At 36.3% G+C, this 13,287-nt stretch overlaps 1 protein-coding gene across 6 annotated transcripts; it reads right to left on the bottom strand.

The window, feature by feature from the left end:
- Positions 7,069-13,016, bottom strand: LOC107614051 (protein gamma response 1). Of its 6 annotated transcripts, none has more exons than XM_021109895.1 (4): positions 12,053-13,014; positions 10,864-10,998; positions 8,581-8,667; positions 7,069-8,004 (listed from the first exon to the last, which is right to left on the bottom strand). In XM_021109895.1, the coding sequence occupies exons 1-4, from the start codon at positions 12,828-12,830 to the stop codon at positions 7,337-7,339; spliced, it is 1,668 nt and encodes a 555-aa protein (XP_020965554.1). In that variant the 5' UTR covers positions 12,831-13,014; the 3' UTR covers positions 7,069-7,336. The 6 variants fall into 6 exon arrangements, with proteins under 6 accessions (XP_020965554.1, XP_016171761.1, XP_016171762.1 ...); XM_016316275.2 differs by having other exon boundaries at positions 10,864-10,941; positions 12,023-13,013; XM_016316276.2 differs by having other exon boundaries at positions 10,864-10,941; positions 12,053-13,012.

Here is a 13,287-nt window from a genome sequence, read left to right as displayed (position 1 = left end):
TTGGCCCCATTACAACCTTGAAAAAGACCTCATGATGTTTGTATGTATACATTATATATTTGTTGATTGGTTAGATGAAGAACAAAGTTTTAGAAAGTAGGAATAAAAAAGAATAGAGTGATTAACCCCAAACACTGAGTGACTAGAGAGTAAACACAAAAATCCAGTGAGGGTTCAATAGCTCATCTCCATATATCCAAATTTAATTATTTAATTGTCTTGCAAGTTTGTGAAATATTTGAACCCAACTCAATTGTGAATGTATTTTAATATGGCTTGGTCTTAATTGTACATATATGATTCCTTGAAGAATATGAATCAAATTAACCACATGTAAACTCTATATATATAGGTGGATAGTAATTAGAATTGCATGATTCATTTAGGTAGCTTGCATTTAGAATAGATTGCATTGCATAAGATTCTACCATTCTACCTTTACTCTTTCTCTTGGATTTATCATGAGGACATGCTATTGTTTAAGTGTGGGGAGGTTGATAAACCCATATTTTATGATTCATTTTGTGCTCAATTAAGTGTTTTTATCAATTCTTCACCCACTTATTCATATGAATTGCATGGTTTTACTTTCTCTTTCTTATTTTATGATATATGTGAAAAAACATGTTTCCTATGCTTTAAAAATATTAAATTTAATTATCCTTCATTACCATTTGATGTCGTGATTTGTGTGTTAAGTATTTTCAGGCTTCATAGGGCAGGAATGGATTAAAGGACAGAAAGGAAATATACAAAAATGGAAGGAAAGCAAAAAAATGGAGTTTTGAAGAAAAGGCAACGACGCGAACGCATGGATGACGCGGACGCGTGCCTAGCGCGAAATGGCACTGACGCGAACGCATGAACGATGCGGACGCGTGCCTTGAGCAGAACGCAAATGACGCGTACGCGTGACTGACGCGTACGCGTCACAAGGAAAAACTCGAGACCACGCAAACGCGTGACCCACGCGCCCGCGTGACAGACGCCACGTGCAGGAATCTGCAGAAAACTCTCCCAGCAATTTCTGGACCCTTTTTTGGCCCAATTCCAAATCCAGAAACACAGAATATAAGCCAGAGAATGGGGGAATCAAACAACAACTCGCAGAGAGACGTTTTGACAATATTCATAATACACAATTTTAGGATTTAGATGTAGTTTTTAGAGAGAGAGGCTTTCCCCTCTCTCTCAAGTTTTAGGATTAGGATTCTTTTTATTTTATTTTATGATTACTACTTCAATGACAGGTTCAATGTTCTTTTAATTAATGTTTCTCTTCTACTTTTATTTATTCCAATGCTTTTACTTGTTAATGTTCCAATTTAGCTTATGAATTTTTCCATGTTAGATTTAAATATTCTATTTAATAAAATTTGAGGTATTTCAGATTTATGATTGCTTTATTCTATTTATGATGCTTTCTATTTAATTTAGATTTATTTTCCCCTTTTGGCCTTGGTTAAGTAATTGGTAACACTTGAGTTATCAAACTCAGCGGTTGATTGAGATTTGGGAATTGCTGATTAATTTGGATCACTCTAAAACTAGTCTTTCCACGAGAGTTGACTAGGACTTAAGGATCAAATTAATTAGTCCACTTGACTTTCCTTTATTTAGTAAGGGTTAACTAAGTGGGAGCAATAAACAATTTTCATCACACCTGATAAGGATAACTAGGATGGGATTTCCAGTTCTCATACCTTGCCAGAAGATTTTATAATTATTAATTTATTTTTCTTGCCATTTAACTTACTTGTTCTCTATTCCAAAAACCCAAAAACATACTTTTTTCCATAACCAATAATAAATAATACCTCCCTGCAATTCCTTGAGAAGACGACCCGAGGTTTCAATACTTCGGTTATAAATTTTATTGGGTTTATTGAGTGACAAACAAGTTTTTGTATGAAAGGATTATTGCTTAGTTTAGAAACTATACTTGCAACGAGAATTTATTGTGAATTCTAAACCATCAATCTTCTAGTTCATCAAATACCGTCATGATTATCCTCTCCTTAGCAGCACACTTTGGTTGGGAGATGCATCAATTTGATGTTAAAAATGCCTTCTTGCATGGAAGTCTGGAAGAAGAAGTGTACATAGGGATTCCACCAGGATATGGTATCACTAGTGAAGGAAATAAGGTGTGCATACTAAAAAAGGCTTTGTATGGTCTTAAACAGTCCCCTCGTGCCTGGTTTGGAAGATTTATTCAAGCTATGATATCTTTAGGGTATCGACAAAGCCAAGGTGGTCATACTCTGTCTATAAAACATTCACAGGAAGGCAAACTCACTCTACTCTTGGTCTATGTAGATGATATGATTATTGCAGGTGATGATGAGTTAGAAAAACAAACTTTGAAAGAAAAGTTAGCCACTCAGTTTGAGATGAAGGATCTTGGCAAGCTAAAGTACTTCCTTGGGATAGAGGTTGCTTACTCTAGACAAGGCATCTTTATTTCCCAAAGAAAATATATCCTAGATCTCCTCAAAGAGATTGGTAAGTTGGAATGTAAGATCACTGGAGTGCCCATAGAGCAAAATCATAGAATTGAAAATGATGAGGAAAGCCCAAAGGTGGAGAAGGCACAGTACCAGAGGCTTGTGAGAAAATTCATCTACTTATCACACACCAGGCCTGACATAGCCTATGTAGTTAGTGTAGTTAGTCAATTCATGCATGATCCAAGAGAGAGACATTTGCAGGCTGTAAAGAAGATTATTCAGTAGTTGAAAGCCTCACCAGGAAAAGGATTGCTATTCAAAAAGGAAGGGATTTTATCCATGAAAGTATATACTGATCTGACGACGCTGGATCAATTATTGATAGGAGATCCACCTCAGGATATTGCATGTTCTTGGGTGGAAACTTGGTGACATGGAGGAGCAAGAAGCAAAATGTAGTTGCAAGATCAAGTGCAGAGGCGGAATTTAAAGCCATGCCCAAGGGATGTGCGAATTATTATGGATGAAGATCATACTCGATGACCTCAAAGTAAAGTGTGAAGCTCCTATGGAACTGGTTTGTGATAATAAGTCTGCCATTAGTATTACACACAATCCAGTTCAACATGACCGAACAAAGCATGTAGAAATAGACCGACATTTCATTAAGGAGAAATTGGACAATGGTCTTATAGCCACCAAGTACATCCCTTCAAGACTCCAATTGGCAGATATGTTCACTAAGGGACCTCCCACAGAGCACTTAAAAGACCTTACTTGCAAGCTGGGAATGATAGATATACATTCATCAGCTTGAGGGGGAGTGTTGTAATTATTCTATAATTAGTACAGATTTGTTTATATTAGGACATATTTGGTGCAGATTTGTTTTGAATAGCTTTTATTACCTGTTATTTTCTTTCCTTAATTAGGTTGTAAATAATCTTTATATTCTGTATGTAATCACACTATAAGTGAAACAATTCAGGAATAATATTCAAAAATCTTCTTTTCAAGTTGGTAGCAGAGCTCCCGATTCAGAGGGTTCTGCTTCCGCATTTTTCCAGGCAGCCTTCATTGCTGCAACTATACCTGTTTCGGTGCCCTGCCGCCGCCACTGGAATTTTTTCGACGAGTTTCTGAACGAGACCACCACCATCAGAAGCGGGATTTGTCGATCTACAAAGCCTAGGAGATTTCGTTGCCATCGGCCACTCCACACGCGTTCTCTTTGATTGCGACGCTGCTTGCCCAAACACGATCGTCGGTTTTCTTTTTTCTTCTTCTATCTTCCTTTTGCTACCGATTCTTACCAATGACGGATGATAAGATTGCGCCTCTCGTCAGCCCCAATAATCTACCGGTGTTACAAGGGTCGTATCGTTTTGATGAGCGCAACTACCTCCAATGGTCTCAACTGGTTCGCACTACTCTCAAGGGACGAAAGAAATTAAATCATCTATAAGGGAACCCTCCAGCCACGACAGACCCCAAATATGAAGCCTGGGATGATGAGGATGCTCTTATCATGACCTGGTTATGGCATTTTATGACACCAGAAATCGGCCATAATTATATGTTATTCCCCACTGTTAAGGAGATTTGGAATAATCTAAGTCAGGCATACTCAATGAAGAAGGATACTGCAGCATGTTATGAAATAGAAAATAAGATCTTCAATACTCTGTTTTGACTATGAATTGTCCATCCCTCCTGTACGACCACCTTAGAGTATCTTCTTTATCAAGCATGCTTACCGGTGTTTGAAAGACCTTTTCTCTTATAAAATCTGGGAATAATTCCTGAACCTTTGTTCTGTTACAATTTCCACCTATATCAGCATGTCCGATACCTTGCTAACATCAGAATGGCGTCTTTCCAACGATTGTCTTAATCCGTGAATCTAGTTATCCTCCCATATGTTAATCTTAAACTTATTTTCTACACTCCACTTTCCGTTCCTTTTAAGAAAATTTCTTCCTTGCAAAATGCTACTCCATGTCCAAGGAGCTTTCCTCTTCTTCTTTGCCTCTCAAAATTCCTCCCCAAAGAAGTATATGGCTTTGAGGATTTTAGCCCACAACACATCCGAGTTATTTGCTAGTCTCCATGCTTGCTTAGCCAACTGTGCTGTGTTCTGATGACAGAAATCTTTGAAGCCCAAACCCCTTCTTTTCTACTCACGCATAACTTGTCCCAACTTCTCCAATGAATCTCCTTCTCTTTACCCGTAGATTTTTACTTGAATCTTACTATCTTTGAGCACAGCCTTCTACAAAAATTCTTAAAGAATCTAAGGATACTCATAGCATAAGAAGGAATGACTTGAATTATTGCTTTGATGAGGACCTCCTTTCCTGCTTGATTAAGAAGGCTTTTCTTACACTCCTCTATTTTTTCGGTCACTTTTTCTTCTATCTATTCCAAAGATTTTTTTTTATCTTCCCCATTGCCTAGCATTTTTAGGCATTTTCCGGGGTTGTCCCAAGTTAGAATGCCTAAGATGTCTTCTATATTCACTCTGGTCTATATTGAGACTCTGTGTCCGAAAGTAATCCTTGATTTCTCCAAATTTATCATTTGGCCAGATGCTATAGTGTAGGTGTTTAAAATTTGTATGAGTTGGTATACTTCATCCTACTAAGCTCCTGAAAATATAATACAATCATCAGCAAAGAGAAGGTAAGTGAGCGCTAAGCTGTATGAGCCAGTTTAATCCTTTTTTATTAACTTATTATTTTATGCGCAAATCATCAAAATAGTGAAAACTTCAGATGCTATGATAAATAAATAAGGGAATAGAGGATCTCCCTATCTAAGTCCCCTTTGAGGGATAACTTCCTTAATTAGGTCTCCATTGATCTTGAACCTGTACTTGACTCCCCTTATGCACTTTATAACTAGCTCTATCCACTCTTGACTGAATCCAAACGCTTTCTGAACCTCCTCCAAAAAGTCCCATTTCATCCGGTCATAAGCCTTGTTCATATCAACCTTGATAGCCAGCTCTTGGGAGTTTTTCATGACCTTCTCTGTAAGAACGTGAAACACTTCTTGCACTATGAGAATTTTGTCTTGGATAAGTCTCCCTCCTACAAAAGCACTTTGAATCGAAAAAATAATGTCTTCTATAAACTCTTTTAACTTGGTAACCATAATCTTTGAGATGATTTTGTAGATAAAATTTTAATAGCTGATCGGTCTAAGGTGATTTAAACTCTCAGTTTGTTTTATCTTTGATGCCATAACTACGTGGGTGTGGTTCACTTTCTCCGGCAGTTCACTATTTTCAAAAAATTTTCTGACCACTGCTCCTACTTCTTTCCATAAATCCCTCCAGTGTTTTTAGTAAAATTGACCATTCAACCCATCTGGTCCTGGAGTCCTTAGACCATTCATGCTGAAAGCCGCTTTCTTAGCCTCTTCATCTGTGACTTTTCTCAATAGTCTTTCATTCATATGATTGGTGACTCTAATAGATATTTTATCCAGGAAGTCCCATATGTTTACCGAACCTTTGGTAGTATAAAGGGATTTAAAATGCTCATCAATGAGTTTTTTAACTGTATTCTGCCTTGCACACAGTTTTTCTCTACATTCTTAAAATTTTCAATTCTGTTTTGGTCTCTTCTTTAGATAGTTGAAGCATGAAAGAAGGCTGTATTTTTATTCCCCCATTTGATCCATTTCAACCTCGATCTTTAACCTCAGTATTTCTCTTCCCTTTTCCACAGCTCAATTATTTTCTACTTTGCTTCTTGAATTTGTTTTTGCTTCTCTTCAGAAAATTCTGAGTTCCGTAGTTTTTGTAACTTGTCTTACTATTTGTCTATTTCTCTATCAACTCTCTTAAATTTATCCTTGCTCTACTTCTTGAGATATGTCCTATAAGTGTTCAATCTCCCTAAGAACTCACCCCATTCCCCTTGCTTGTCCAAGCCTTTGGCCCAAGCTCTTCTTATGATGTCTCCGCATTCTACCTCATCGTCCCAGTAGACTGGCCTCGTATTTAAACATTCTCTTATTGAAGAGTATTAACTATTAAGAAACCGGGCCTTTCACAATAAAATTTTGTTTATAAAGCATAGAAAGCCATTTTAAAGTTTATGACAATGACTCCGTCCAATTTTCCTTTTTTGTGCAAAAAAATAACTATTAAAGGTTATGACAATGACCCAGCCACCACGAAAGTTTAAACTTGCTTTTTTTCTTAAAAAAAATAACCAATGTGCTACGTTTTAGAAAGTTGCTAAAATCTCACTCTTTTAAAACTATCTAAATATCACACTTGATCAGATTTGCATATTTAAAAAAAGTTTTTAAAAAGTCACATGATCTTCACAAAAAAAAAAACACCAAATTTTAACATTGATGAAAAACACCACTGGACAACACCAAAATTAAGAAGTGTAAAAAATATAGTATTTTGATAATGAGTTTCAAAAAGACTCATTAGTAAAAAACCCTCAAACTTTGACACCATAGTCAAGTTTCCTGCCCTCATTTTCAAAAAACAAAAAAGAAAAAGAAGAAAAATAAGTGTATATCTAAATGAACAAGGCAAAAATAAATTATTTATAGGAATAATTCAAAGCATTTCGATACCCGTTACAAGAGTGTAGTAAAACGGATAAATTTATCTTCTAATAAATGGGAGCATGAGGTTTATTTGTTACAAGGCATCTAATACTATTATTAGTATAAGCAATGCCTACAAAATATGTTTAGTACACTAGAATAATTTTGTTTAAACAAATTGTACAAGTCATTGCTCTTGCAATCTGAAAGGTTGCTTCTCAAATTTGAACTTGTATTCTCGTTTTTACGAGACCAAGTTGCTTATCACTCGTAGAACAACTTACTAATTAGTAAGCTAGATTATATACTTACATTTCAGATTCAAATCCAATATTCCAAAATCCTTCAGGAGTCATAGGTGGAACATACCTATATCGATGCCTAGAAACACCATCATGATGTTCACAGCGGAAATTCTGCTCACTTACATCATGGTCCTTACCATCAGCACTAGGAAGAACAGCTTCATAGAACTTCCTACACTGTTTGCATTCAACTCCTTTCAAATTTTCACGCTCGGCTTTCTTCCTCACCGGTTCAATGTACTTGAAACTCCTCTTGTTGACCACTTGAATTGAAGATTGCTTCTTTAGGGGACTGCTTCTAAGATTCAAATTCTGTGTTTCATCGTCTGAGCTGTTCATGACAATGTCTTCCTCAATTGGATTTGGGAGATCTTCCTTAATCAACTCTCTATTCAAATTTTCTCTCACATTCTCAAGTGGTGTATCAAGAAAATCATCATGGAGGTCAGGACCTGCTCGACTTTGATGTGCCCGGGTCTGCCGCCAAGAAGATGCACGCCGTTTTGTACCAGATACAGAAACCGGTTTTGTGTTTGACGGACATCTTGGGACACGAAAAATGGAAGGAGGAGGACTCAAATCGGCCCCTCTAGCATCTTCCAATATCTTCTCCTCCACTTTGATTGTGTCACAGGCAGCAACAAACACATCAGGATTTGTATTCTCAAGACCTAGTAAAAATAGGTAGTGGATGATCTGTTATTAACCTATATTGTACTTTCAACACAAATCTATGCAAGTGACTCAATTCAACACAGACTATCAGAGTTAGGGCCATCCCATACCAGACAGCAAAATGGGATCAGAGATAGGGAAAATGGGTGGAGATTAAATTGAGGCAGTGTGTTTTACAAAGGGTGAGGGTGAGAAATACAAGGGATAACCATACTGCAACAGACAAAGTAAGTATAGTTAAGTGATGAGTTCACTAACGAAAATGAACACTTATTCAACACACTAAAATCACAATATATCATTTAGCAAGCAAAATCCATGCAAGACACATACTTGCATACATATTGGTTGGAGCAAAGACTAGATCCAAACAGACAAGGAAATATTAAGACCATGCAGATACTTAAGTAACAAGAGCATACAAGCATCCTGCGTTACGCAGGGTCTAGGATAAGGCCGCACCCAAAGGTGTAACGTAGGTAGCCTAACCTGGAAAATGAATTAGTGGCTTATCCATGGCTTAAACCTGTGAACTTGAGATCACAAAGCAACAAGGACTATTGGAAATTTACCTTCCATGTGTTCCTCCGGGATTTCACTCTTCACTTTAGCTGCTTTGCAAGCATCCTTGGAGGTATTACAGGTCTCAAATGCACCATCTGCAACCACATGCAATAACTGATTGTTCACTTTGAAGGAGACAAAGACACCAGATTTTAAATTGCAATCTGCAATTGCCACTGTAGCTACAATACTAATAATTTCTAAATTTTCCACTGCCACAGTTGCAGCACACACAAATCATAAATTCACTAAATATATCAGAGTAACTGTTTGTGCTGATATGTCAGTGTTGGACAAAACGTCAGTGTAATATTGTTTATCAGTTGGTAACTGAAAACATGATCAGCCGTCGACATGTCTCAGACTCTCAGCTACTGCAACACTCACTTCTGATCAAAAGGTTACAACTCAGTCCACTCTGCGTATCCAATTTTTGAATAAACTCTCTCAACCACTAATGCCTCTTATCAGTGTCCCATTTCAAATCATCTTTCAAGCCAACCTTTTTCTCCTCAGTACAGTGCGTGTATCTCATTGAAGTCTCTTCTCATTATTAACCTCACTTCTATGGCAGCGAGATATCCTAAGTGAAGATTTGTTATGAAAGAATAACTTGACACCTTGGAAAACTTGAACCAATAACTCATTGAAAACAATAGTCTACAAATGCACATACAAAATAAGTATAATATAATGGCTCGGTTATCCCGTTGAACAATGGTTCATGGAATTTGTGACTACCATTTTACTTTGAGGTTTCAAACATTTAAAGCCAGTCATTATATCTTTTTCAATGGAGCAGGCCATTCTTCTGTAGTTCTCTCATTCCTACTCAGTTGAACTCATTTCTCAATTTAAGCATGCTCCGTAAGAGGCATCCAATGAAGCTTAACAATAGAGTATTTCCTAGCCTTTGCAAAGCAAATATACACTTTCACATGTTCAAGACACTAGATTCCTTGATGCTAAACCGGCTGTTGCATTACTATGTATAACAGAATCCGAAACTCAAGATCTAGCCCTTTTTGTGATGATTCTTGGTATTGAAGAGCCACTAGCAGAGAAATATTTGATTGTAACCAAACCAGCCATTACGTATGCAGTTAATATGCCTGGTCAATTCATGTCTAAGACTAGAACAACTTACTTTCAAGTTGTTCACTTCCTGTTATGTGTTTTAAGGACATCCTTGGCTAAGGTTATTATTTTCTCTTTGCAACTCATCTTCAAGCCTATGCAGATGCAGATTCATGATTGTCTTGGTAGAAGAAAGTAGGTATCACAACATAGTATTATCTTTGGCGATTTCCTCGTCTCTTAAAAATCATAAAAGAAAAGACCATTACTATATCGTCTGCTGAAACAGAGAATTCTTCCCTAGGAGTCTAAGCCATTAAGATACTTGGTTAAGATCTTTACTTGCAGAATTAGGCTTGACAATTGACACTACAATGGCTTATTGTGAGAACCAGACAGCTATTCACATGTGTGATGTATCCACAATCCAACATTTTATGAATGTCCCAAACACATTTGAACTGATCATCATTTCATCTAACAAAAGTACATTCAACATCTCAGCAAATTGGTGCATATTCCTCAGCACATCAATTAGTTGATCTATTAATTATGCTCCTGCTATTGAAAATATCAAAATTGCTACTCAATATGGGAAAGAGCAATATCCTCATTCCATCTTGTGGGACAGTGTCACACTTGTATTTTGGTTAGAATTTATTTAAGTAGTTATCTATCCCAGTTATATTTCAACTTAAAAGATTGATGAAATTTTAACTACACTTTTTATAGAAATCAGTATAATATGTCAGTGTAGAAATTAGCAAACAAAAGTGATGCATGGAGGCATAATTTAGCATAAACTGATCCGAGTGAAGGCCAGTTTGTACCAGAGAAACACGGAATCAGAGACAAGAAAATCTAGAAAAGGATAATACAAATAATGAACACATATATATAGATTAATATGTCTAACCAACTTCTAAACAAACGCCCACTCAATCTTCTGACTACCTCCTATTATGACCTGTAGCTAACTTAACACTAACATAGTGTAAAAGAAAGCAATGTAAACATTATGGGATGATGGATTGCTTAACAAGAAAATGAATAACTTCTCAACTCTTCACTATCTCAAATCTCAATGTAGAAAGCCAATAAAGGTACTTTCATACATATTGATCGAAGCAACAACCAATTTTCTCAGTCCAAATGATATAGCAAATATTAACACCATGCAAATATTAAGAGTCTGGAAAGATAATTTAATTTACCTCCCAAGTCTTCTGGGATTTCATTCTCCACCTTACCTGCATTACAAGCATCCATAGAGGTCTCTGAGTTCTCCACAACTGCAGTTGCATCACAGACAGACCATGTTATAGTAACTGAATAAACTGTCTTTGTAACTGTGCTGCCATGTCATAGCTAGTTAGAATGCTAATTCTATGCTCTTTTTTTATTGAGGAAAAAAACAAATAAACAAACGAACTTAGTAACAGAGAATGATTGAATGCTTGGCTAACACTTATTTCTGATTAATAGAATGCAAGTTACTCCAGAAAAATACACTCTTTTCTTCAATTTCTTCTGTTTTCAATATTTTTTTTCCTGCTTACTTGTTTTCAATCAACACAGCAAGTTTGAAACTCAAATGTTCCTTGTTTATGAGACTACAAATGACCAAAAGTGTCTTGTTAGACAGATGATGAATAATGAACTAGCAACTAGAAAATTCAGTTAAGTGTTAAATATACCTCTAATCTCTAAATAATTATATTGTGAAAAATAGAGGATCAATTAGGAAGTAACAGGAATTTCAGTTAAGTCACCGTTAATTGTGCTAAGGAGACATATAATGTAATTAATCTGGTTTTCAATATCTGTCAATTTAGTCATTTGCATACTAATTAAACTATTAAAGAATTCTAAATAAATAATTAATTACAAATTTATTTACCAAAAAATCCTGATTTAATAACTAGTTTATATTTATATTTTAAATATTTCATTGTTTACTATGCTTAATATTGTTTGCATGGTAAAATGAAAAATATATTTAACATATAATTACATTGAAAAATGTGAAAATGACTAACATATTGAAACGAGAAATTCCTCTAGAGTAATGAATATTGTGAACTAAGGTGTAACAAGAATCTTAGTAAATATTTATGCCTTGATCACATTTTCTAAAACATGAACATATTAAAATAGAGTTTAATTTTGATGACCTATTTTACACTTTGATGACTATTCACGCAGTCAAGTCAATGTAAAAGATATTTATTTTTGCTAATAACAATGTAAAAAGATATTTATTTTTGCTAATACGGTGTTATGAATTGAATACACCTGTAAAACGGTCATAGTGCATCAAAATTAAAATTAAAATATATATTAAAAAAAAAAAGTGAAAACAAACAACAGTACCATGTTGGATGACAGGAAACTTAAGCTTACATAAATCTTCAGATTTGTTTTGCTGAATCATGTTTTCGTCGGTGATCCCAACCTTGCGTCGAAGGTAATTATGCTGAGACTTAAGCTTCTTATATGCCTCAACCAAACGATTCTTCTTCGTTCTCTCGCCATTCAGCTTTGATTTCGTATTCTCCAATCTCTCACTCATCTCCCTGCACGAGCCCTCAGCCTTGCTAACCCTCTCTTCCAAAACCCTAACCTTCTCGGCAAAACCCTCATTCTCCAACCTCAAGTTCTCGCGAGATTCTCCAACCTCCCGAGATCTATCACTCAGCTTCTTCTCCAACTCACCGATCTTCTCCAAAAGCACCTTCTTCTCCCTCTCAAAACCTTCAATTTCGTTCTGCCGCGACTTTCTCTTCTGGCAATCTCTGAACTCCCTCTCCCTCTCTGCCTCCTCCAGCTCCTCAATCCGGTGCCGTTTCGCCTCGTTATCGACGCGGAGCCGGTCGAGTGTGAGCGAGAGCGCGTTCTGCTTGTCCTTATGGATCTGGAGAGATTCAAGAATGTTCCGAAACGAGTTGGAATTTGATTTTAAATTGGGGAAGAGGAGAGTGCAGAAGATGTGTTCGATCTGCGCGATTCGCTCTTTCGCGTCTTGGATCGACGCGACGAGGACGGTGCTGAGTCCGAAAACGTCTTTATATTTGGGCTTGTCGTCGTCGCCGCCGCCGTTGGGAGGAAGAAGGTGTGGCGGCGATGAGTTGAGGAGAGGGTCTGTGGGTAGTTCATTGAAGGGTATTTCGGGTATTTCCATTGTGAATTGGATTCCAAAAAATGGAAGAATGATGGAGACGTAGGAAGAGATTCAGAGTTGAGAGTGTGGAGACTGCTGAAGTGCAGGGAAACCCGCGCGGGTATTTTGTGCTTTTCATTTTCAGTTTTGAAAAAATGAGTAGCGTGGCGCGGAAGGACCAGGGCAAAATGTTACTTCGTTCCTAGCTGCTTGCCGGTGAAAAAAGTGAATTTTGAATATAATAAAATAATATATTTATGTATAAAATATATAATTTTTTTGAAAAAATATTTTTTTTGTATTTTATTATTTTAAATTAATTAATTACTAAAAATTGAATCGATTTACCTAATTAACTGATTTATTGTTAGTTGATTTTCATTTTAAACCGAACTAATTTGGTGACCTATTTCTAATTAACTGAACTGATTCTCAATTTTCAATTCGGTTCTTAAAATATTAATTTTTGCATAAATAA

The sequence above is a fragment of the Arachis ipaensis genome, chromosome B08 (assembly GCF_000816755.2).
Source record: "Arachis ipaensis cultivar K30076 chromosome B08, Araip1.1, whole genome shotgun sequence".
Classification (NCBI taxonomy): domain Eukaryota; kingdom Viridiplantae; phylum Streptophyta; class Magnoliopsida; order Fabales; family Fabaceae; genus Arachis; species Arachis ipaensis.
The sequence above is the reverse complement of the archived record's forward strand: the minus strand, read 5'-3'. Positions and strand labels throughout refer to the sequence as shown.